Consider the following 27589-nt stretch of genomic DNA (forward strand, 5'->3'; position numbering starts at 1 on the left):
GTAATCTATGTAATTATTTCAAACAGCCACAAGTGGTTTTTATATGAGTGCACATTAGAACAACACATTGCAAAAAGGGATTTACTTTGTGTGAAATTGATTATAAAGTACTTTGTTGGAACGTGAATATTTATCTTAATTTGTTATTGTATATTGGTCAATTAGGATGTATATTGGACCATTAGTGATCTTCCTTTTCTCAATTTTGGTAAGTTTGAACATTGCAAAGCTGCATGTGTGTGATTCCAACAATTAGGTAAATGATATTAATACCATATATTGACATTTTATGTGAAATAAGCAAGGCGTCAAAAAATACATATTATTATTGCGTATACAGTTAAAGATTGCACCAGTTTCTAGTGTGCAAATTTTGTTGACAATGTTCTTTCAAGCTTAATTTCACATGGGTATCTTAGATATTATAAGGGTACTAGAAACCAACAAATACAAGCCCTTTCCAATTACAATTTTCAGTTTGTTTTTATGTAATGTTTAAACACCATTGTTAGAGAAATATTGAGAGCTCACAAACATATTTAAACCCGCCACATACTGTATGTGAATGTCCCATGTAATAAATCTTTTGCTGTCAACCTGTCCATTGTTTTAGTATAAGCCAGAATAGAATAGAATATAAAATTCTTTTTTATATTCTATTTTTAAACGGGTTTTTCTCTTTTGGATTGTTACACGTTTTGTCATACCGGGAAATAGTTATAAAAATCAATTTGGTAATTTGTTGTTGCTTGCACCCTGTCCAACTTCTGCTCCGGGTTCTGAGAAAATGTTATTGAGATTTAAAATGTAATTGGCTTTATTTCCATCGGTTAGGTCTGTAATTGTCGTAATACATAAAGTCAGCAGTTTGCTTGTTTTTTATTCTTTCTTGTTGTTGTTGTACATGAGAGTGATTGAAATCTATATTGTTGAGCGTAAATATCATTAAAGAATGCCGGAAAAAATTTCATTGATATATTTATTATTAATTTAGTGTTTTAAAGTTTCGGCCAATCACTTGTTACAAGAAACCTTTAATAGACACATTATTTGTATTTTCTATAATTATATCTTTCTTTTTGCATCATAGACAGCTGAAGCACAACAATCAGATAATGTATGCGACCTACCAAAAGTTGTAGGACCGTGTAATGCCCGGATGAAAAGATTCTATTACGACGTACATTCAGGAATGTGTGGAGATTTTTACTATGGTGGATGTGACGGCAATGAAAACAACTTCAAAACGAAAAAAGAATGTAAAACCATCTGCAAGAAACGAGGTTTATATATATGTCATGTCGTTAGAAATGAAATATTGTTCGTCCAATATTGTGCATAGACCTTTATTAGTCCTTGTTCTAATCCGGATAAGTTCTGAAATTACGCAACTTTTTCATGACGTAACAAACCAGTTATAGCTAACTGGGACCCTGTTTGAACAATTTATTGTGCATAACATTTTAAAGCAATCGTAACATCTACAACTAATCGGCTTTTTTGTGTATTCTATTCTAACTTATCTTTGAACAATTGGTTTATATACTATCAAAATCCCAAATGTTTATTTTTTTAAATGTTTTCCTTCCTTACAGCTCATTACTAATTACATTTGTGTTTTCAGCACTTGACCCCAACAGGAAATTGTCTACGTAACTGTTTTTTAAAACTTAATAGCGATAACAGATAAGATGTATCCTGTATTAATATTACTCACCGTTTTCACTATATTAATAGGTTAAATGACAAAATACACTGTGATGGAAGTGCGTTGTTTTTTGTTGAATTTCTAATATGTATAGCTACATTTTCTCAGTAATGCATGTAACTGTCTTGTATTTCCGTTTCAGGCAAATACTTTGAATTCAAGATTAGTCTTCATCACGTGACAAGTTTTTGAAACGATCAAAAAGCTCATAACCGCAATGAGTCCATAATCAGTCATTTTGGTTCAATATTGAAAAAATAAGATACAAAATATCGTTGATATATTATAATTGTCTTATGTTCAAAATTCTACCTCATTTTGGTCCGTATGCATGCAAAATGCAACATACGACAAGTAATTTAACCCTTATCAAGAGATGTGTTACCCGTGTGCACAGTATGTTCAGTTATTGCAAAGAAGATAATGAGTGTATTGAACATTGAAGAAAGGGAGCCCCCGGAAGAATGCTTTTGTTGACCGATTCGAAATAAAAAAAAATATTTTTATACAGGTAAAACGACGATTTACATTATTTGTTTTTTAAATCTATGACATGAAATCAAACAGACCTTGAAAAAGCGTCGTTATACTATTGTAGGTGGTTGTAATTTTATTCATATCAGGTCATATCATGATCCAAAGTTTTTAAAGGTCATCAAAATGGTTAATTAGATCGCGTTTAGTCCTAAAATACGCTCAATATGCTGATATTGTATTACTTTTTCGTTCATTGCATATTGTTTCTTATTGAACTCTGGTATTTTTGGTAAATATTTTAGTATGCTATAAATCAATTTTAAACATTTGAGTAAAATTCGGTGGTAACGATGACAGTTAGTGATCCTCTGAAGACAAAAAGACAAAAACATTAAAAAAATAACTAAACACAACCACTTATCTGTACATTACACTTAAAAAACAGTAGACATGTTTAGTACCAAGCTGCAAATTAAAAGAATGCTCTAGAAAAACACAATGTCTCCTCCCCGATAAAAGAAATCAGACCCAATAGTCAACATGTCCACAGAACAAAAAACTAATGATTCAGCTACACGATCCCCAGCAAAAAACGATGTGAACTCGTGTGCTCCGGAAAGATCACAAATTAGCGACATTTGCTTTTATAAATAGCATGGGGTAGGGCTATTAAATCTAATTTTGAATTTAGCAGTTACATGAATCATCTATTTGTCCTTTCTTTGCCGTTAATTGTTTAGAAATTACTAAAATAAATAGTGTCAACTCCCTCAAGCAAAGTTGACTTTCGATGGCTGTTATACATCACTGGCTTTCAAATATTCTGCTTTCAGCGTTCTTAGTGACGGTCAATCCATAAAAGAGCTACGGACGCATGGAATTGATAACGTTTTGTTTTCATTTCTTTTAAGTATGCACTTTGCCGAAATTTGGTGGACCAGGTGGAGTAGCTATCCAAAGATGGTTCTACAATGCTGACACGATGAAATGTGAAACTTTTATATATGGTGGATGGAATGGCAACAAGAATAACTTCAGATCAAAAACAGAATGCGAGGGATCATGTAATGGCGTCAGTAAGTATAGTCTGTGGGTTACTATTTGTTTTGAACAATCAATACAAATATACGGTAATGTAGCATGTTTGCAAACGAGACAACTATCTACGAAAGAACTAATACAAGAACAATTTTCATTATTGCACATATATCCGAAACTGATGCATATAATGTACATGAATTTAAAATGTAATATCAAAACAAGGAAATGTGGTTTGATTGCCAATGAGACAACTATCAACCAAAGTTGAAATGAAGTGGACTTAACCAATTCGAGGCAACCGTACGGCCTTCAACAATGAGAAAATCCCATACCGTATAGTCGGCTATGAAAAGCCACGACATGAAACATATGCAACAATTCAATTGGAGAAAGTAACGGCCTAATTTATATCAAAACAATTTACGAAAAACAATTATGACAGACATGAACCAACGACAACCACTGAACTACAGGCTCATGACTTGGGACAGGCACATAAATAATGTGGCGGGGTTAAACATGAATATGAGCGCTTAACCATCCCCCAACCTTGGAAAGTGGTGCAACAGCACAACATAAGAACAAACTATAAAAAAATCAGTTGTAAAAGGCTTAACTCATCAGATCGATACAAAGACAAACTTCAAACAAAAATAGAGGCTGCTTTTGTGCAATTGATCAATGGTATAAATAAAAAAAAATAGATCTGGTGAAGTTCTAAACACTTAAAAAGCATCTTTTCTTTGTCTAAAAAAAAGCCCAATACATGGAACCTGCTTGCACTATATTATGTTAAATGAATGTGGAAAGTACACAAACAATTTAAAGCCGTAGTATACTAGAACCATATCATATAAATTGTCTACATATGATGTTTGGGTTTTTATTTCAATCAAATTTATTTAATTTACATTTATAATGTTCATAGTTTATGTTCCTTTCAGTGAATGTTTGTCAAAAGCCTGGTGCCTAACCAACTTGCATATGATCTAAACATTGCAAAATTGTTGTTGTATGAATCAGTCCTGTGAATTTCCCTTAAAGTTATTTCACATTTTGTCATCGCATTGCCTATTATAACTTGTGATGTTCCTACTATAATCTGAAACCTCGACCATATGTGTTGTTCGTAGATTGATTCGATAAATTAGGCCGTTAGTTATTTTTATTTAAAATGTTTCACATTTTTTTTATGTCGGAACCTTTCAAATCCGACTAGACTATATTGTTTTTTCTAATTGTTGAAGGCCATATGCTTGCCTATAATTGCTTGCATTGACTTCATTTGAACTCTGGTGGATAGTTGCCTCAAAGGCAATCATATCCCACTCCTTATGCATGTTATGTGATATTTGGGATTTTTCATATTTTATATTTATATTTATAATTATGTTCATAGTTTATGTTATTTTTGGTGAAGGTTTTTCACCAGTCCTGATGCTGACCAACTTGCAAATGTTCTAAACATCGCAAATATTGTTGTAATATAATTCAGCCTCTTGCATTTCCTTTGAATTTGATTCACATTTTGTCATCGCATGGCCTTTTATTGTTGTGGTGTTTCTAGAAAAATACGTATCCCCGATTAGGTAACTGTTGTACAAATAACAGTTATACGAAATTGGTTTTATACATGATGTATACAGATAAAGACAAAGGGTCAACGTTAACTCGCAGGACAAAAATAGTAAACGTATATAATCGGAAACTACCAAATGTGTTTGCACTAGCTTCGAAACAATGGAAAAGCTCGTCGAGCATTGCTTACCTTTAACATTTTCCCAAATTGTTCATATATTGTGGTTTTACAATACGTTTCGTTAAAATGAGTACAGTAACAATAAAACTAATCAAAGATACCACAGGCACAAAATTGTGTAGCCAGACGCGCATTTTGTCTACAGAAGACTCATCAGTGACGCTCAAACCAAAAACTTAAGAGGTCAAATGAATTACGAAGTCGAAGAGCATTAATGACTCAAACACTGATTTCTATGAGAACAGTATAGTAGATAACAGGAAAAAAAACCCGTAAAAGCAAGGCATTACTAAACATTCCATTATATGAATGAATCTATTACATTATGTATTTTTATTACAGAGAAAGATCCTTGTGGACCGTTGCCACCATGTCCTAGTCCTCCATTTGGCTCTTGTTTCGGTTTCTCATATCGCATCATAAATGGTGTGAAATGTATAACAGGTTGTAATTTTGGATGTCCGCAGGTAATATTTGTCCCAAAAAAGAAATGGTATGGTGTGTCAATATATTACACAAAATCAATGCTGCAAAACAAAATGATAAAATCCGAACGTTAAGGAGCAAAGCTTTGATTGATGTTCATCATCTCAAATACATTGCAGGCTTTAAGATTGATATTATAAATGGAGAATGTGTCCATGGGACACAGATGATGCCCCCGCTTGCATATAACGGGATAAAGGAGCATAACTTTAGACTGGTAAAAGTGACGCCATCCAAATTGGAACATGGTCTGAGTTTTGTGGTTTATGTATAAGTTTCAAAACATTTAGTTGAGGCAAACTAAAGTAAGAGAACGGAAACCAATTTCGGTACGTATGTACGGACGGACAAGGGTAAACCTTAATGAACCCTTTTAACGCCGGTGGCATAAAAATACAAGACGGTCTCTTGTTCTGGTATTGGTTGAGTTATTTACTAGCGGCTGGTCACGTTACATCTCTGCATTGAAAACACAGATGCGGTGTAATATCAATAAATTATAGATTTTATCTAGCAATGAAATCTAGCAAATACAATGTACTGTCATAAATTGTCCGACAATCCAACTAGAAAATACAAAAACAATTCTATAAATCAACTTATCATAATTTTACAGAGTTGATGATGAGATATTTTTAGTTTGTATTCAATGACATGTAATTTTTTTCTAGAAACCTTGCCCGAAAGATCCGATAGAAACATGTTCATCTTGTAATCTGCTTCTTGGCAGTAAATGTGACGAGGAAAAAATATGTTGCTCCGGATGTTGCCGAGATCCAGTTCTAGGTAGGTGAGATCTTTCTAATGTGGGAGGGGTCCATTATGCATTTAATGGGAAAAGAGGATAGACTAATAAAGTCTAGACATTGATGTTTATTAATTTAATTTATGTACGATTAAATGCATGGGTAGATATATGGTCGCACTTGAACCTGGAAATACCGACTTGTCGATTGTAACTTGCTGACATTATATTAGAACTTCAAATGTAAAATGACATTGAAGACATCATTATGTGGAAACTTTCTGGCCAAATTTTCTAATACTATCAATAAAAATTGGATGAAAATGATGAATAAGGCGCATTGCATAAATGCAAAAGTCAGTACAATTCAACATAACAATATTACATAATTCTATTTTTTTTCTTTTTATATAATGAATTGTTATATGATTCCTTATTATTCATTTTGCTTTCATTGCTATACAAACATAATTATGTTTTATTCACAAAACACTAAAGTATCCACGTTCAACGTATGCGCCTCTTGCAAGTTGGTCAGGGGCTGTTAACAACTCGGTAGAAACAAGTGTACCGTCTTTGAGCTTCTAGCCTACATTTTTGTACGTCGTATGTCCATTGATAGAAACAATTCGTACACTAATATTTTAATAAAAGAAAGATTTATAATGATGAGTTAAAAAAAAACAACTACGGCAATTTAACGATAAAGAAAACGAAATAATGAACGCAAAAGTGATAGAAGGTAAGGGATCAGTTGATGTGCTGATCGGTATGGAGTGTGTAAAGACGAACATCACTGTGTTTCCCTATACAACTAACAGTATTAAGGGTGCACCAATGTCACCTCGAAAGAGAAAGCAGTTCCTGTTCCACATATAGCATCGGTTATGTTGTTTGTGCAAATAAAAACCGGTGTTAAGGCCCTGTCCAATATGTCATATAATCTATACGTGAAATTTAACAATAATACATAAAAGGCACAACAGATCTTACCAAAACAATATTGGTTCGTGAAAAAGTCTCACTAATCAACAACACCAAATTCCTCCGAAAACTAGCCAAACATGTTCAAATAATAAATACAACAACGAATAAAAAATACGATTCCGGATTAATTTTTAACATAAATGCTTCTGTTTAATGTTTATTTTTCAATTTCCTATAGATCCTAAGCCTGGGAAATGTCCAAATGATCCTAGTCAATTAACTGCACAACGTACATGTTATCTCAGGAAGTCTGAATGTGAACGTGATAGCCAATGTGACGGTAAACGGAAGTGTTGCCAGTTCTCTTGCAGGAATTTATGTGTGGATCCTGACAAATAATTAAAAACGTTCTACACTTATATTTTATAAACGCTTTACTTGTTATTTTATATTATGTTTTAGAGTTTAAAATAATATTTTGGAAAGTGATATGGTGCACTAAAACGAAACATCTGAGTAGTAAACGTAATTTAATGATGCATGCAAGTAGCTACATGTAGGCACACTTTCAAAACGAGTTTCAATAAAACATCATGAATAACAGTCATCGCCCCATGTAGGGAGGCTTGGTACGATTATAATATCAACTTTAAAAAAACCCAGGGTTTCCTCGTATGTGACCTTGAATCTACAGACAAGAAATACATCATTTGATATAAAGGGTTATCAGTTAAGTTCTTAAAACTAATAAATAAACCAATAACAGAGTTTAACATGAAAACATAAAAAAAACCTCGTAATCTTCAACACGTATTGTTTTTTTCTTTTTTTAAATATAACAGTCTCAAATGTACAGATTGTCGTAACTTCTTTTCTTTTCTTTGTTTATACATTGTCTTAAGAGTTCGTAAAAGTTTTTTTGTGGTAGCCTGAAAAAATGTTGACCCTGCTTTTCAAATTATTTGCCGACTTTTCGTGTTCAAGTCAGTGACAATCTATAGCTGGAATGTGCAAACGCCCTTATTTTAGGTGTTTTAGTTTTACGACATACGATTTACATAGGCAATGAAACAGTATTTGGTAATTGCTTAACGAAATACTAAGGATTTTCTTATCCCAGGCATAGATTACCGTAGTCGTATTTGGCAAAATTTTTTTGGAATTTTTTGGTCCTCAATGCTCTTCAACTTTTTACTTGTTTTGGCTTACTAAATATTTCGATCTGAGCGTCACTGATGAGTCTTATGTAGACGAAACGCGCGTCTGGCGTATCAAATTATGAGCCTGGTACCTTTGATAACTATTAACCCCATCGCATGTTCTACCTGTACAATTTCAGCTAATTGAACCATGTGTTGTATCACTTTGTTTGTACTTTCTTCAGGGTAAGTTGGTGTTGTCCAATGTTGGAAGTATGAACACAACAGACAAAGCTTCTGTGCCGCTATTTTGTCTGCACTATGCAAGAATTATGCTGTTTCTTTTTTTTCATCATGCGTATTCAGCACTGTGTCAAATTATAAAAAAAAAAACTAAATATAATACTTTTTAAAAGATTAAGGCTCATTTGAGGGATCATGAGTAGGATTCCTAAAGTCGGGGAGATAGAAATGACAATACAAACATAAAATAAAGATTTGGTATGCTTGCCAATGAGAAAACTATCCACCACATGTATTATACATTTGAGATTCTGTACAGTCACGTACATATGCCACATCATCTTCAATCAATCTGTTATTTACTGAATATTAATCAATAGCCTGTTTAGCACAGATACATGTACGTTAATGTTCTAATTACATGTGATCAATACGTTCCTTAGTAGTAAGGATAATTTATGTGTAAACTCGTTGTTCGACACACTAACACAAACTGAATACTTTTCTAACTGTATTTTAGGTTTCTGAGTGAAAGGGGCGAGTTTACACATTTATATACTCCTTAAAATTAACCTTTTATTATTAATATTTTCGAAAAAGTACAACGATTAAAAGATCACCAACACTTACGGAACTGATTCGTTTTGAAGGAATTTATAATTCCATTATTTCAATTGTACCAACCAAAGAAATAAACTTACAAACATAGGAAAGGTATGCAGAACCAGTGAATCACTGAACAATGTCTCAGTTCCATTTTCTACAGCAATTAAGTTAATCAATTGATTCACCACAACCTAACATCTTAACTGTATAACTCCAGGCAAGAGTTTTTTATTCAACTATGCATATTTCATGTAGATTTTGTCACTCCAACCTTTATCTATTGTGGACAGCGCCTCCCGTCCATTCGAAGTTCGAAGTCAACCTCATATTTGGTAAAATCAACGACTGCAACAGCTGAACACATTTTTTTCTCAAAAGTTATTCCATGTTCAAATTCCTAAGATAAAAAATTAGAAAAAAATAATAATGCATTTTCACTTCATAGATTATGTAGATTGGGACATGGGATCATCTGATTACCAGCTCTGATGATTTTTAAACGCTTAAATGTTCCAATAGCAATGCATAAATCTGTTGGCCCTGTAACGTGTCTTGAATATCTTGGCATCATCCTCGATACACAAAAAAAGGAAGTCCGCTTACATCAGGAAAAAATTATTTGAATTTATGAGTTTATTTCAAATATAAGTTTTAGATTCTCTTGATCTGAGAGAGAGGTTCTACAGCTGCTTGGGCATTTAAATTTTGAATGAAGAGTTATACTACCAGGCAGGTCATTTGTGTCTTATCTAATCAATTTATCAAACAAAGCGAAAGAATAACATCATTATGTGCGTTTAGATAAAGAATGTCGGACAGATCTCGATTGTTGGTTACTATTCTTAAACAATTGGAATAGAATTAATATGTTTTATAATTCTACATTTATATCTAATTACGATATAGAATTATTCACGGATGCATGGTCACCGATAGGTTTTGGTGAATATTTTGGTAGAAAGTGGTTTTATTCGTCATGGCCGACAAAAATAAAAAACATCACAAACAGTAATCATGCAATGGCTTTTCTTGAATTGTACCCGATCGTTGTGGCAGCTGTTTTATGGGGCGCCTCATGGAAAACAAAAAAGTGTTATTTTGGTCTGATAATATGTCTACAGTCGAGATTATAAAGAAAAGGCAGATCAAAATGTTTGTATATTATGAAGTTAATGAGAAAATTAACATGGTGCGCATGTGCAAACACGTGCCAGGTTTACAACCGATATAAGTGATACCTTATCTAGATTTCAAATAAGATTCAGAACACTGGCACCGGATGTAGACCCCTTTCCGGACCCGTGTCCCAACATCTCAAATGTAATATGGTGTTTAATCAAACTGTCGAACAACTATTGACGACGTCTATATATAAGAGGAGCAAGGACGTGTATGATATTGGCGTCATGCATTTTTAAGAGATGTTTACTGTTGAATAACATTTACAAATAACTTGGGCCCAGTTTCAGAAGAAATCCTCATTTATTTTGTTGCCCATTGTCAAACAGTTCTGAAACTTCAATATTCTACCATTACACTTTATCTCTGTGGAATAAGGTACAATTATTTGAAGGAAAATTGTAGTGGTCCTTTGGAATTGTGTAACGGCAAACCATGTCATAGGCTTACATTGATCTTAAATTCTGTCAAACGATCTCAAAATCAGAACAAGAGAGTAAGGCTACCTATCACTTTTGAAATTCTTGAAAAAATTATAAAAAGATTACAAAAGGGAGTTTTTTTTTCATAGTTCATTGACGTCGTGATAGAAACTGCTAGCGTGATTTTTTTCTTTGGCTTTCTCCGATGCGGTGAAATAATTGTTATCAAATCCGACCAATTAGAACCTACAATTAATTTATGTATATCAGACATTTTATTCACAGACAATGTTGCTAACTTACACTTAAAACAGTCAAAAACTGGTACATTTCGTAAGGGTATAGATATTCAGTTTCACAAAATTAATAGTCACATTTGTCCTTATCTTGTTTTAAAAAGATATTTAGCGACCAGGAAAAAGTGTATACCGCCTTATCAGAACACTGACCCTCATTTTGTATTAATTGGCAATTTAGCAATGGAAAGATAATTTTGTATAACAAAAAAACACACATGTTCAAGAGTTATGCGGATATGATCCTAAAAACTTTTCATGTCATTCATTTAGAATAGGTGCTGGAACCGCAGCTGGTCAAGCTAAAATAGAGGATCACATGATAAAAACGTATACCGTTGGTCTCTAGATTGCTAGAGACAGTTTGAATTTATGGACATAAGTACTACATGTCTGCTTCATGTGTGTATTTTGTTTCTTTTATTTGTCGTATTATTGACTTATTGAAGGTGATCCCGGGGGACTCCTCATTCTAAATACTTGTCGGTCACTCAGACATTTTCTGATTTCTTATCACTTTTTCATCAGAGTTGTTTGGCACCTTTTGAAATATTTCACTTATCATTCATAATTTTCATTCATTTTCCAAGCATTGTTCATTTACCATCTCCAACCTCAACTCAACAACTTAAAACATTGTAGTCCACCGTCACGCGGGGGCTGGTCCACTGCCACGCATTGGCCGTCAGACGAAGCTTCACTTTGTCATTCTTTTTTCAGTTGTCTTGTTCAAGTTGAGCGTAGTGGCTTGTCAGCTGGAGTACTTTCCACGAAAGAACCGGTAGCTAACAAAGTCCTGGAGAAAAATTATGTTTCAGATAGTTGAGTGATTTCCCAAGGCCAAACAATTTTTTTTATATATTTAGTACAGAAACTATATTTTCATTTTATTTAATGTTGTATTCACAGTATTTATAGTATCAATGGTACCGTGTACAAAGTTTATTATTGAATCTACAGTCTGACATTACACTAAGATTACACTCACCAGACAGGACCCTTTAAACATTTCAACTCACGATTTGTAACAGATGTCAAAGTGACGATATAGAGCATATCGACACAAAATAGTTTCACAGTTTGAAGTCCTATGATTGATTAGGAGAATAAAATAATTTTTACAAAGATTGCAATTTCGAGTTCGTCACATATAATATCGTGTTATTACACGTGTTTAGCAAACTGCATAACATGGGATGCATGGTATAATGGCTAGTGAAACCAGCATCACAGTTTAAATACATTCAAATATTTGATCATTATATTACATTTTACATGTTTTCACTTCGACCAATTGTGCTACAATTAGATTGACAATATTATCTTGCGGAAAACCACGTCATTTTCAGATCTAAGTTTTGATTGATTGATTGGGATATTGCTTACTTGGTTGATTGATTGTTTGTTTAACACTCAGTGGCACATATTTAACGCATATAACATGCGGAAAAACATGGAATATATTTTGATACAGAAATTCGAACATTAGTTTTACACAAACACGCACAGAAAAAAACGAGTAGATAAACCAGTCCTATTCCATCAAGGACCACTGGAAATGAGAAAATACATCTGCACTTTTAGTTACGTCAGTGTGACTACGGAAGTATTGATAACAATGTGAACATTAAAACATCAATCTTCTTAACCACACTTTACGTATTACCTGTAATACATTACATGCATTAAAACAAAAACATCCTCTGATGCATATATTTATTTGTACAACATATGGCACAAGAGGATTAAAGGTGTGCAAATACAATATTCATATTTGAATGATTGTGATTATCCATTATATAATTTGTACATTCAGGATGCATATAGGAAGACTTTTAGTGGTCCTAATATACATAACGTTGGTAAGCTTACATGTAAATATTATATAACGGATGGTGAATCGTGGGCGTTGTATTGTAGTTGTACTTTTACAATTAACTCTCTTTATTCGTTTTTTTTTTTTCTATCTATCATATACATGTAACAATGTATTACTAAATATTAACATGATTAAAAAGCAAGGTGTACGTAATTGTGCGATATTCAGGATGTTGATGGAATTTTATTTGCATTTAGAAGTCGTTTAACTGCATCTAAAAATCGAAAAATAATACTTGTAGCATTTATATTTCCAGGGATACAATCTATTAAAATTTCTGTATTGATGCAGCCCTTAATTTGATCCTTACGCATGTGCTAAGAGTGTTAAGTTACTAAAAAGAAAAGAATGTCAACACCGAAAAGTGATCAAAGGGAGTCAATAGGAAAATCGTTTTGTTGACAGATTCGGCCAACAAAAAGTCAGTCATACACAGATTAAACAACGATTTACATTTCTTTAAATCTATTCCATGATATCGAACAGGCCTATAAAAATTTTCATCGTTTGATTGCACGTGCTTGCTGTCTATTTACATTATATTCATTTTCATATCCGGTCCGATGGCCATTGACATTCTTCGGTGGTACTCTTGATGGTTAATTATATGGCGTCTAATCTAAAATACGTATAAAATATATTATAACGAGTCAAAGTATTGTTCTTTGTTTCTTTTTTTATTCTTTTTGTAATTTGAATTGGATATACGTTTTAACATATAATACATCAAATATGAAAATTTAAGTCAAAACGTTGATCAGGAATTTGGCAACATAATGAATATATTTTATCATGTTTGCGTTTGTAACCTTTAAAAAACTCTCTCATGACTTCAAGGTGTTTACCTAAAATATGTATAATGTGTAAGTTAGGGTTTGTCTTGTTGTGACAGCTTCTGATACAATGTGTCTTGGTCAGTTTAATTGCAAAAAAGAGGCAGGATATGCCAACGTGACATCCAAAACACATAAGTCAATCGAAATTGACAACGCCATGGCTACGACAAGACAAACAAGTTCCCAATACACTACAAAGAAACCCAAGACTTAGCAATATGAACCATATACTACACACCAATGTAGTTTGTCTTGCCGAGACAGACATAACTTATCTGCACCTGAAAATTAATCTGTCTGAAAGTTACCTTTTTAAATCATATCATAAACTTCCCTGATTCATTGGCCTATAAAATCTACAAAAATGTAGAGAAAACCAGTAAATGGTCAACATTGTAAAAGACTAGTGCCTGTCCCAAGTCAGGAGCCTGTAATTCAGTGGTTGTCGTTTGTTTCTGTATATCATATTGGTTTTCGTTCATTATTTTGTACATAAATTAGGCCGTTAGTTTTCTCGTTTGATTTGTTTTACATTTATCATTTCGGCGCCTTTTATAGCTGACTATTCGGTATGGGTTTTGCTCATTTTTGAAGGCCGTACGGTGACCTATAGTTGTTAATTTCTGTGTCATTTGGTCTCTTGTGGAGAGTTGTTTCGTTGGCAATTATACCACATTTTCTTATTTTTATAGATAAATAAATTAGGATATGTCCATTTAGATTTGGACCCAAATAGTATAAACTTATATAAATAGTATATAAAATTATCCAACAAAGGATCTTTGCTCAAGCTTAACCATACTGTTTATTCCTTAAGGAAATTAATAAGAAAATATAAATTGCTTTCATGATATTTATAAAGTTGAAGACCGAAATCCATATATTGATACTTTTAAAACGAAATCAGACAAATCACTTCTAAGTAAAATCAAGAGGCATTGCCCATTCCCTAGCAATTAAAAAGGGGTCGATTTGTCTTGCAACATTAATGAAATTGAAAATGAATACTGTATATTTTCAGTCTGTCCATACTTTGCCTTATTGGAAGATTCGTTTATGAAAAAAAAATACATGTATTGCAATTGTATTAAATTGCATGCAGTAATATCACTGATGCATATGTCCACACGGTAGAGCAGCTGTTCGCAAATAATTATAAAATTGACTGCAAAATATATATAAATGATTATCTCTCTTGAGGTTTAAATATATATACATGGACATTAATATTTTGTAGTCATTTAGGGTTTTCTTTTTTTTAATCTCATATGAGAACCACTCCCACTCTAAAATAATTATAAAAATTGTCTGTGTTATTGGTCGTATTTGATCATGCCATTTAAAGTTAATGTATTTGTGCAAATACTTATTGTCTATTTTCTATAAAGGAACGACATTGTGATATCATTTTGTGTAGAAAATAACCACTTGTCTATCCCGGCCGCAATTTTCAGGAAAAAAAAACATATAAATTAAGAATCATGCTTGAAACTGGGACGGAAATAAAACAACTGAATGATCAGTTGAAGGGACCAAAGGAAAAAGAAGGCACTATCAAACCTTATTACACGTACTGCACGGTTTGCCAAAGGCTACACAGTTTAAATTCTGCTTTACACGATTTCAAAATTCATTGTATTGACTGGCAATAGATAGCGCATTATACTACTAGTATTGTATCTACACAGTGAAAGTCTGTAAAAGAGTATACTTCAGCAATGAACAAATCATAAATAGCATAGTAAGGTTTACACGGTATCGGCATGAAACTAAACGAGAAACAATTCAAAAGGGAAAACAACGGCCTGGTGTATGCTAAAAACAAACATATCAGTGGTTGTCGTCTGTTGATGTGGTTCTAAAGTGTTTCTCGTTTCTCGTTTTTTATATAGATTAGACCGTTGGGTTTCCTGTTTGAAATGTTTTACAATAGTCATTTTGGGGCCCTTTATACATGTTATAGCTTGCTGTTCGGTGTGAGCCAAGGCTCCGTGTTGAAGGCCGTACTTTGATCTACATGTATAATTGTTTACTTTTTACACATTGTGACTTGGATGGAGAGTTGTCTCATTGGCACTCATACCACATCTTCTTATTTATATATCAGACTAATTTTGTTTGGCATGTTAATATCATAATGATTGTGACAATATATTTGAATTTCAATTGAAGTTTCGTTGATATCCCTTTTGCAAATGGAATTTTTTCAGCTTTTTAGGTTGCGCCTTTTATTCAAAGAAGGTCAGAGACGGATTTATTGAAGTTTTTCCAAACTTGTTTCCGAATCCCATATTTCAATTCTAGTAAAATTTTACTATTTCATTGTTATAATTTCCAATAATAAATACTGTTTAAACTTATGAAGGTCAATAAATTAGACGACTATATGTGTAATTGAATATATATATATATACATGTAAGTGTTCCGTCTCTGATAGTCGAAACACTAACGTCAAATATTGCAGAAAGCATATATAATAAGACGGATACAATCGTAACCATAACATCAAAAGAAGTACTCTGTTTCTCAAGTGAAATGCCATGAAGAATAAATAGTTTTTAAACATCCACCCGCTGTATCATCTCATTCGATTTCTTAATGGATAAAAGATGTCTTTACAAAACATTAAATATTGTCAACATGCTCCATAGTTGATCGCCCCTTTTTCAACACTAAGTCTTGCTGAAATATTTAAGATTGACCCAACCTAGCCACTGCAACGTCAATTGCGTAAATGTGTGTGCACGTCTCATTTAAAATTTATTGAATGATGTTTGTCCATTCTATTATTCTCTGTACATTTAAAGCATGTTCAAAGGAGAGGCGAAGGATAACAGAGTGACATTCAAACTCACAAGTCGAAAACAAACTGACAACACCATGGCTAAAAAAACAACAACAGACAAACAATAGTACACAAAACACAACATAGAAAACTAAAGATTGAGCAACACGAACCCCACAAAAAACTGGGGATGATCTCATGTGCTCCGGAAGCAGATCCTGCTCAACATGTGGCACCCGTCGTGTTGCTCATGTCAGTACAAACTCGGTAATACGTCTTATTCGGTTGGTCACATTCGGAAAAAAGGGACGGGATTGTAGTTACGAGATTAGGAACATATCCGCTATCATCTGTTAAACGGGTATTCGAAAAAGGTCAACCTGGATAACACCATGTACAATAAATAATGTCTACACATAACTACGTACATTCTCCAACTATAGAAAAAAACTTCATATGACTTTGGTTTATAAGGACAGTTTTATATTTCAACTTTGAAACTAACAATTTGAAAGATTTAAATATAATCTGTTTATGTGATTGTAATCCTTAACGTAGAAGTATGAAAGTTTCCGCAAATTTCTATATTTTTTTTTTATTACAGTTGTTACATAATTTGCCTATTAACAAAATCTAAATTCACAAACCAGTAAGCCCTAAAGTAGCTTACGTCGTTTTTATTGTACTTTTTTATCGTTTATTGTTTGGTATTTTTTCTGTCAAAGGATTTACCTGTATTTGTTTTAATGACATACTTTATGTAAGCATAGCGACGGAAATTTAGAAAAAAAACTTTCTTTAAAAGTCTTCCTTTTCACGGAATACAAATAGACTGGCAATCTACAATAAAAAAGCGGGATTAACCTGATGTTTTGACGAAGGGTAATCAATGAAAGTTATCTTTATCAATAAATAAAGGTTATGTCGATTTCCGTTATTTATAGTTTAAATAATCACCGTATTTGAATATCATAAATAAGACAAAGTCATACTGAACAACGCACGAATTCGACAAGAGCTCTGTATAAGTTTAATCCATAGCGGCGTTTGGTCACAAGTGGTTTAATTTTTCAGAAGATATCAACACTCTTTCTCTGTGTTACTGGCAATAGTTGGATTCTCTTTATGTCATTGTCGATTTATGTACTTTCAAGTGTATTGCACAAAATTGTCACTTCGAGAAGATTGATAATAAAATAAAGAATAGAAATGGGGAAGGTGTCAAAGAGACAACAACCCGACCAAAGAGTATGAAACAGCCCCAGGCCACCAATGAGCCTTCAACACAGCGATGCCGATTTGACAATTAGTGTGATGCAAAATGTTGGTATAAATATATTTACCAGATGCCGATTTGTTGATTAATATGAAGTAAGAAGTTTGTATAAATATACCAGGCTATCAATATTTTAGGTCCCTTTTTGTCATAGAGCTCTTCAACTGTTCCGGTTCTTATGCATCATTGGCTTTCAAATAACTGGCGTTGAGCGTTCCCGGTGAAGGTTAACCCAGAAAATCGCTTCGGATGAATGCAATTTATCACGTTTTGTTTTCATTTATTGCTGACAAACTAAGTCAACTAAGTGTATATATTAAGGCTCATATTTTCAGTTTAAGTCTCTAGAAAGATCCAGAAAAAGCCCCCCCCCCCCCCCCCAAGGGTGACTGGAGAATAGAAGTATGGTCACCATTGGTCTTCCTCCGACCGGCAGTAAAACCCTTGCCAAAGTGGGGCGTCCGTTTTGGCTGTGCGGGATGTACAAAGTTACAGCCACGTCCGGTCAGAATGGGGACGTTAAATCCGATGCCTCGTGTAAAGAGAGTGCCACGCTCTTTGCACGTTAAGAACCCTTTAACAACTCTTTGAGGGGTCCGTAGGTGACCTGTTGCCAGGCTAAATTTCTGTCCCCATTCAATATACCCTCATTTCCCGTGGCAGTCTAAATTTCTCCGACCTTAGTCCCGGACGCCCCTATTATAGAACCTACCTATTGTATTTATTGTTAATTTGTTCTCGTCCTGAATATGCATGAAATATTTGCCACTGGACGTTAAGCAACCAACAATCAATCAATCAATCAATCCAGAAAAAGGTGGGGAAAGTCTCTAGAGTGTAGATAATCAATTATTTCACATGAGAGATTATCGGAATTTTTAACAATTGGAAATTGATATAAATCACCATCATCTATATAATACATTTAATTATTGGAGACATCGTCTTTTATTTTAATTAAGCAAAGAACTGATGCACAACTAGTAAACAATGTCTGCGATCTAAAGAAAGATGTCGGACCATGTAATGCCAGGATGAGAAGATATTATTTTGACGTAAATTCTGGAGAGTGTAAACTGTTTTTCTATGGTGGATGTGACGGCAACGAAAATAACTTCAAAACGATGCGAGAATGTCATACTGACTGCGAAAAACGAGGTATCAGTTGCCAAAAGTACTGAAAAAATATATAGAATGTTTTGCGTCCATCATATGACAGTGTTCGTTAATCAAAGTTTGAAAAAAAGTTTAAGGCAGTGTCTTTTCAGCAAGTGAGAAAACAACAAACAAAAACAGAAATACACACAAAAACCAGACATGCTTGATATCAATAATAAAATTATGTTAATTTATTTATATTACAAACCAAATCTATATGAAATAATAATAATTTAGATAATTCATATGCCAGATAATGCAAGGTTTCCTTTAAACATGATGAAAATATGTAGGACCAATTTTGAAACTCTACAACGACCCACGCTAAACAATGATTAAATTTTAAATTCAATATGAGTTATACTATAATAAATCTGACATCACTACCAAATTTTCCAATTTGAAATAAAGATTTCCTCCTTTCCATTACATAGTAAATGAAAATCTTTTTTGCAAGTATGCATCTATCATGTGAAATATATATGTTGGTATATGTCAATGAATGCTAATATGAATTCATTTTCATTTGTGGGATATCAATTTTCGTGTATGTCGTGTGTGTAAGTGAACAACGAATTTTAATGTTCAAATAGATACACATTTTCAATTGGCAAAAGCACGAAATCAAATATCCACGAAAATACCTTTTTTACTCAATCCACGAAAATTAGTATCCACGAAAATAAATGAATCCACAGTATGTAATTTAATACCTTCATGATTGACACTTAAACGGAAAAAACTACTTTTTTTTCCAAGTATGTACTTTGTCAAAAGATAATGGGTCTGGTGAAGCTGAAATCAAAAGATGGTTTTACAATGCTGACACAATGAAGTGTGAAACTTTTATATATGGTGGATTGTATGGTAACAAGAATAACTTCAAAACAAAACGAGGATGCGAAAAACTGTGCAATGGCGTCAGTGAGTGGAATCTATTTAAGTAAAAAAACAGTTTTAAATTTTTTATTTTAATTTGTATTTAAGTACGTACATGTATTTGCAAATGATAAATTGATGAAACTAAAAAGTTCATTAAGTGGCCTCTTTAAGGAAGGGTCGTCAAACTTTTGGTATCAGAGTAATATGTATTTTGTCAATACAATACACTACTGTGGTAATGATCTGACCTCTGTCGTTGCTTTTTGACGCAAACGTATGATGTTGAGTATGACAATATGTGAAATGTCATCATGGTTGATATTTTACCTTTCATCTCGATGTCATATATAACTACTTTTTACATAAAAAAAATGTCAGAAATCTTTCTGGCTTTAATTCGGCTGTTGGATGTTACTAACGTATCGACAGATAATCTCGTCTTTGGTATGTTCATGTCTGAGCCAGCACGTGTATCATTAAAGACGTACAATATTTAGCATGACATGACGAATTATTACAATCTAAGTTTAACATGTTATCTTCAAGTCAGTCTGAGCTTGATTTAGTTTTCCTTGGCAAAGAGTTATGTCGATATCTATATATAGAGTGGGTAAAATACAATTTCTATACAATGTACGATTAATTCAATCTTACTATATGATTTAGTTGCAAAAGCTATAAAATCTAGATTGTGAAGACGACATGTTATCTAAAAATCTTTAATCAGCTAAAGATCACCAATGGCGTTGTGTTTAATATTGAATTGTAACTTCAAGTTTTACTTAGATTACTAATGTTTTTGCCGGTTAGATTGCTACCTTTTATTCTTTGTTTAAGAAATTTGATGTTTGACATGAGCAATAAAACTTGTCTATAAAAAGTATTTATAACTATATAACTAGCTTAAGGATGTTTGCTCCTCTTGTTTTTGAATATTTGCCATATTTTCGGAAACCTCTGGTTTTATCCATGTATTGCCATTAAAAAAAATTGCCCACTAACCCCTACTTTTCTTTTCATAATTTTATTGCATATAGTTTAAAGAGCCATGTTTGAAAATCTTATATCTTCATAGTTTTTGAAAGAAAAAAGGTCATAACATTTCTGACATTTTTTTTATGTTAAATGTATGAAAAATCTAGAGAGAATCATTTCCCGCCAAACTTTCAATTACTTATATCACAAAAACAAGGACACGGACCTATCATTTTTTTCTGCTTTTTAAGTTCCATTATTTATATACTATTTATTTATAACAGTCTTTAAAAAAGTTTGTTATTTTGAAACAGAGGAGCAAACATCCTTAACCATTAGTTATGTTGGCAAAACTAAGTGAGCAACCAAAACAGAAGTAATTGTTTAATATGACCATAATTAGTATCCAGTAGCCAAACCTGTGCAAAAATACATCACAAACACACAGCACAACCGACTTTAAGTTATATTGTTGTTAAGCACATAAATATGTATTTTACTTTAACCGAAATATTACTGTTAACACCAGTAAATACGATTTACCTATCTTACAATCATATTATTGAAAAAGATGTATTCATTAATCCGATGGAAGCAATTACATTTTTTACAACCAGATACGGTTGTTTCAAAACATGTAATCACTATTTCAATCCATTTTTTCCTCTATCAGAAGTGTTGATCTGTAATATTGATTTACACTGGCCCTATCTCTATCATTTCAAGATGTTGTCAGAAATGTGCGAAAAACATCTGAAAACAAAGAATCCGTGTCAAAAGACTTAAGTCTTCATAAATATTTTAGATTATTCAAAAGAGTTTTCTTGGTGTACCATAGGATTTTTGGGTTGTTTTTGTTTTTGTTTTATTGAAATCAATTTTATCTTGTTTTATATGCCTTTCCTGAATGACTTGTATTACTTGGTAGGTTTGCAAAAGATGTTGTTAACAAATAACGATATTTGGCTGAAACTTTACACTTCAAAACAATTCGATTGGGGATTGATATATGTAACCGGCTCCATAACGAATACTTTTGATTTCAGGGTACTGGTGTACAAGACACTTGTTATATAAGAACTACATTTGTGAAGTAACTTCGAAACGAAAAGAATAGGAAGACATCAACATTTTGAAAAATAAACATCAAAAACAAATTGCCACAATAAAAATTACACCGAACAATGGAAAAACATAGTAATTATCTGTACAGTATTATGTCCAAAATTCTGCTTTAAATTTTTCAATTGTTTGAGACATACTCTGAAAATGCATAAAGTGACACTGGTGGGTTAAAAAACTCATATTTTAAAATAACAAATTAATAAGTGGCTAATGCATTAATGCATTTATTTCGACAGTAATATTCGTATATTTATATTTGCGCTGTTACTTTGCTTTTTTGTAATTTTTGCTGTGCATGAACTGATTTTGTGTCATGGATGGCTACCTCATATCGTTTCTTTTCTATTAACCATGCATCTTTTACTCTATGCACAAGTCAAACATGGATATGTACTTTTGTATTGCAGAGAAAGATCCATGTGGGCCAATACCACCGTGTGTTCCTCCCCCTCCAAATTATACTTGTGGTGGATTCACATATGACGTGATAAATGGCGTAAAATGTATTACTGGTTGTTTTCATTCACGATGTAAACAGGTAATATTTAATTGTTTTATTATTTCAATTCTTACAGAATACTTTTGCATAAAGTATACACAAATGCGATACATTACCAGTTTTGTTTAACCTGTTTTAGTCTCATTAAACATGATTTTTGTACAAAACGTGGTTTGTACATACGAAATTAATACTATTTTTTTTTTGTCATGAAAAATAGGGAAGAACTGCACTGATTTGAAAAAAATATTATAACGAGGATGATATTATCAAAATGCTGAACTTGTTGATCGACAACGTATGTGTTGATTGATATCTCAACAGACTGTCGGAATTCCAATTGGTATTAATTTTGTATTAGACTGGTCGACTTGTCGTTTTTACTCAAAAAGCAGCAGAATTCATACAAACCTACCATATAATAAAAAGTCCAAAAGAAACAATTAACAATTCATGGGTTCGCTTTATTGTAACAACAATTCATGTGTATTTTGGATCAGACGCCATCTAATTATCTATCATGATGACATACGAAGACTGCCTACAATCATATAACACGATATAAACATAGAGCGAGCACATGCAATCGGATTTTGTATGTCTGTTAATGAATATGTAAATCATCATCTTACGTGTAAAAGAATGGTTGTTTGGCGGGCCAGATAAGTCAACGCAATGGTTAATCCAAATGTCTCCCTTTTTTCACTTTTTAAAGCTGACATACTTTTCCTTTTAATGAATGAAATTGCTAACCACAACATGCTGCATACATGCATAATGGTTTACATTTATAAATTTTGACTTGGATGGAGAGTTGTCTTATGGCACTCATACCACATCTTCTTATATCTATAAAAATGCATTAAGGTTGCATGATTGTGGATTTAAATGAGTTGCAAGTCAATAATATATCAGTGATGTTTTGTTTTTTTTATTAATGACAAAATTGAACCAAACTGACTGCTAATAGCGAAATATTATTTCTTTATTGCGCTTTTATAAATGTTTGCTACAAAAAAAATTGTATTGTTTTGTCGAACGATGTCCCAATTAAGACAAAAACAAAAAGCTAATGCAAACTTTTGTAATTTCACTTTCCTATATATTGATAATGTCCTGTAACTAAATCAACCACATTTTAATAAGTGGTTGCATCTCATATATCCCACTGAACGTGTGATTAAGGATACCTCCGTATATCTCAATATTTGCACCAATATTGATAGAGCTGGGCGACTTCAAACTAGAATCTATGTAAAACGTAATGATTTAAACTTTTCAATACACAACTTTTCATTCCCCAGCAGTAACATACCATATTACCTGTCGTATGGCGTTTTCATATAGCAGTTGTGTGTGTTCATACGATATGGATGTCATTAGCAGGTTGTTCTAACACAAAACCTACTCCAAAACAGCTACATGTCTGCAGAAGAACGACTGAAATAGACACTGTAATGATGTTACCCACACCATCACGAGTTGATTGATGTTTGTGTCTCAAATCACTAGCGACATGTTTTAGCATTCTGTAATTCAACCTGATGTGTCCTATTCCCGGTTATGAGATGTTGACTGAGTATTGATTCGCATGGCGGGAGATGCAAGCATAAATGGAGACGCATACCATGTTTCTTTCCTTTTTTAGCGCATGATATTCCATCTTGTTTGGCTTATTGTCTCGATTTGTCCTCTTTGTCAATTTATGAGATTTGAACATAGGTAAATTATGTTCAACAATTTAAGTTTGTAAAATTCATTCAAAAGCAAAAAGTAGAGCCAACAACATGAGCTCCAATGTTTGCCAAATTTTTAAACAAGGACACAATTTGTATCCGGAAATTCAGTATTTCTTACCGACGAGTTATTTTGTCTCATTTGCAGCAATTAATCATTGCTTAACATTTAGTGCTTTTAATAAAGTCCACGGATTATGTAGATGTACCAACCGGAACATTACATGTCACATTCATTTGTAGTTTAATATCGTACCGTTGATTGGCAAACTTTTAATAGAATGGGGTTTTTTTACACTAATAAATTATGCATTTTTTTCAGGGATCCTGTCCAACAAATCCAGTTTTAGTATGTACACGTAATTGTTTGATTGACGATGAATGTGCTGAAAACGAGTTATGTTGCTCTGGCTGCTGTCGAATTCCAATTCTAGGTATGCAAGGTATTGATAAAAAAAAAGTTCACCACCACCCCAATTATACTATATTTGTACACAATAAAGATATAAGAAGATGTGGTATGAGTGCCAATGAGACAACTCTCCATCCAAGTCACAATGTGTAAAAAGTAAACAATTATAGGTAAAAGTACGTCCTTCAACACGGAGCCTTTGGTCACACCGAACAGCAAGCTATAAAGGGCCTCAAAATTACTAGTGTAAAACAATTCAAACAGGAAGACCAACGGTCTATATAAAAAACGAGAAACACTTATAAACCACATCAACAAACGACAACCATTGAACAACAGGCTCCTGACCTAGGACAGGTGCAACAAATGCAGCGGGGTTAAACGTTTTAACAGGCGACAACCTTCAACAATGCATATTATTCTCATTTAAGTTGTGTCTATAAAGAAAATAGATTCACTAATTCAAACAGAAGATTACACAATCAAATCCGGTACTCTTTTTGTTTTGATAAAAGTTTTCAGACTTTTGTAACTACTGATGCCAATCAGTACCGTTTCGCGAAAAGGTGTTCAGGAATAATGAGTGTGCACATTAGAATATATCTGTTAAATTATTGTGCATCAATAAAATGAAAATATAAAAGATTAAGAAATTTCAATTCATTTGTATTACCTTGTAACATCGTATGGTTAACACGTCTGGTGGCACTAGTGGAGCAGAATATGCTTACCCGTCCGTAGCATCTGTTATCAGCCCCAGTTTTCGGTGGGCTTCCTATTGCTCAGTCTTTAAGATAAAAGAAAGGATAGGGCGTATCCATCTACAAATGTATGACACAAGATCAGTACACGCACAGAAAAAAAGGAAAGGAACAGCGCTTTTGTTGCTGTTCTCCTTCTTATAGTCACAGTGAAGCCTTCACCACAGAGCAAAAACTCTCACTTCACTGCAAGTTTAAGACGATCCAAAGCACCAGTTTGAGCGAAATTCTATTCAAACTGACGACCACGACACAACTGTGAATTGAAGATTAAAGCTTTGGAGTAATATCGATAAAATAAATCTGGCAAATAATTCAAACATTAACAGGCATAATATAGCCCTGTAATCACACTGAAGCGTGCAAAAACAATACAAACATTAAGAAAACCTCGGGACACACCGAGATATAATCATTTTAGTAGACTGTGTAAGAATTAACACCATCATCTCGGGCCCTAACCAAAAGAACATACCGGAAAGAAGAGCATATTTCAATCAAAATAGTTTATTCGCATATGCGTAAATATCAAACTATGAAGATTATATATTGATAATTTAAGAAATCAAATGAAGGTGAATGACCAGTGATTCTTGTAGAACCCCTTTTGGCTGATTATTTTGAATAATTAAAAAGATGTATCAATGAAATGTAAAAAGGAAGGCATAGTTCTTTATGTAATGTTTTGAAAATTTTATCGTCTTTTCGTCGACTTTTCGCCGTTTCTTCGTCGTCTTGCGTTTCTTGCCCTGACATTCCCAGCTTCTCTTGACTTAATAAGTATAAAATGTCCCCTTGTTATCTTTCGCCCCTTTTTCAACAACTCTTTGGAGTTCATTTTGTCATTATGTAAGCAGTAAGAGATCCATGGACGACTCAGGTTTTACTGATTGTAGCTATGAAACGTAATGAACTTATATGATAACTATTCATTGTCTCAAAATGTATGACTAATTTGTACAAAAGGCTCCGAAACTGAAAGAATACAAGGCTTTCCATTCTGGCTTGAGGCAAATACAAATAAAGTTTATGTTTAGAGACAACGTGTGGGTATTTTCTGTATACTGCAATTCTTAAAAGTGTTCAAAATGATATATTTTTTTGTAAAGAACAGTGTTAAATTGAAGACGACGACGTTACAATTTTCAAACCTGCATTTCTTTCCGTATATTTATACAGAATAGTCAGATATTACAGTAAAATGTTAAACATATCAAATTTTGAAGCAGTATATTTTGGTTTTCTTATTCTTTTATAATTTATATTAGATCCCAAACCTGGAAAATGCCCAAATGATCCTGGACAATTCATCACACAACAACAGTGCTATGCAAGAAGGTCTGAATGTGAAAGAGATAGTCAGTGTGAGGGCAAAAGGAAGTGCTGCAGGTTCTCTTGTATGAATTTCTGTGTGGATCCAGAAAAATAAAATAAAAAAATAGCCACAATTGTTTTAGATGTTATGTTCTTTTAATTATCCAATAGTATAAAAAAAAAACGGAAAAGGTACGGATATGCGTCTGACGAAAGAAAATCAAGTGATATATCGACAATACATAATGTCAAAAGAAATTTATGTACGTCTGGTTATAACTGCACGAAATTTGTTTTTTTGTTTGTTTTTTTTTTTCTTGCATTATTTCATAATAAGAAAGTAATACTCATTCATGTAGAAAATATCATCAATATGTTCTTAATTGTTCTTACTTTTCATTTATGTTTTCCATACTTTCTGTGAGGATCACACCGCAGTCTGGTGAATATCTTGAAAAAGAATCCTTGTTTTTAACAAAACATTACAAACAAAAAAAAACATTGGGGGCCTCGGTGGCCGAGTGGTCTAAGTAGTTACTACTGTAATCACTAGCCAGTCAACACTGAGGTTGTGAGTTCGAACCCCGCTCGTGCTGGTGAACTCGACTCCAATCTTAATTGACTAGGATTGTCAGTTTTCCTATCGAATGTCGGTGGTTTTCTCCGGGAACTCCGGCTTCCTCCACCAATAAAATTTGGCCGCCACGAAAGAGCCCAAAAGCGGTGCTTAAAAGTGGCGTTAAAACACCAAAAATAAAAATAAAAAAAAAAAAAAAACATTAACTACTTGTAACACGAACCTGACCAAAAACGGGCTTTGAACCCGGGTTCTCCGGTGAATGTTTAGGAAGTCGAAATATATTTTGCATGAATCATTTTCATCTTCCACGTGCACCTTAATACTTTTATATTCAATTCAATT

General features: G+C 33.1%; 1 protein-coding gene across 1 annotated transcript; it reads left to right on the forward strand.

Annotated features, from left to right (window-relative positions):
- Window positions 1-26805, forward strand: LOC127722378 (papilin-like). Its single transcript, XM_052229257.1, has 11 exons — window positions 1-208; window positions 1091-1283; window positions 3097-3261; window positions 5328-5452; window positions 6143-6257; window positions 7382-7539; window positions 18768-18963; window positions 19723-19887; window positions 22353-22483; window positions 24503-24614; window positions 26622-26805. Exons 1-11 carry the CDS (start codon window positions 167-169, stop codon window positions 26780-26782), a joined length of 1563 nt encoding a protein of 520 aa, XP_052085217.1. The 5' UTR covers window positions 1-166; the 3' UTR covers window positions 26783-26805.
- Window positions 26806-27589: the final 784 nt, after the last annotated feature.

Source organism: Mytilus californianus, unplaced genomic scaffold (genome assembly GCF_021869535.1).
Source record: "Mytilus californianus isolate M0D057914Y unplaced genomic scaffold, xbMytCali1.0.p SCAF_12, whole genome shotgun sequence".
Lineage (NCBI taxonomy): Eukaryota > Metazoa > Mollusca > Bivalvia > Mytilida > Mytilidae > Mytilus > Mytilus californianus.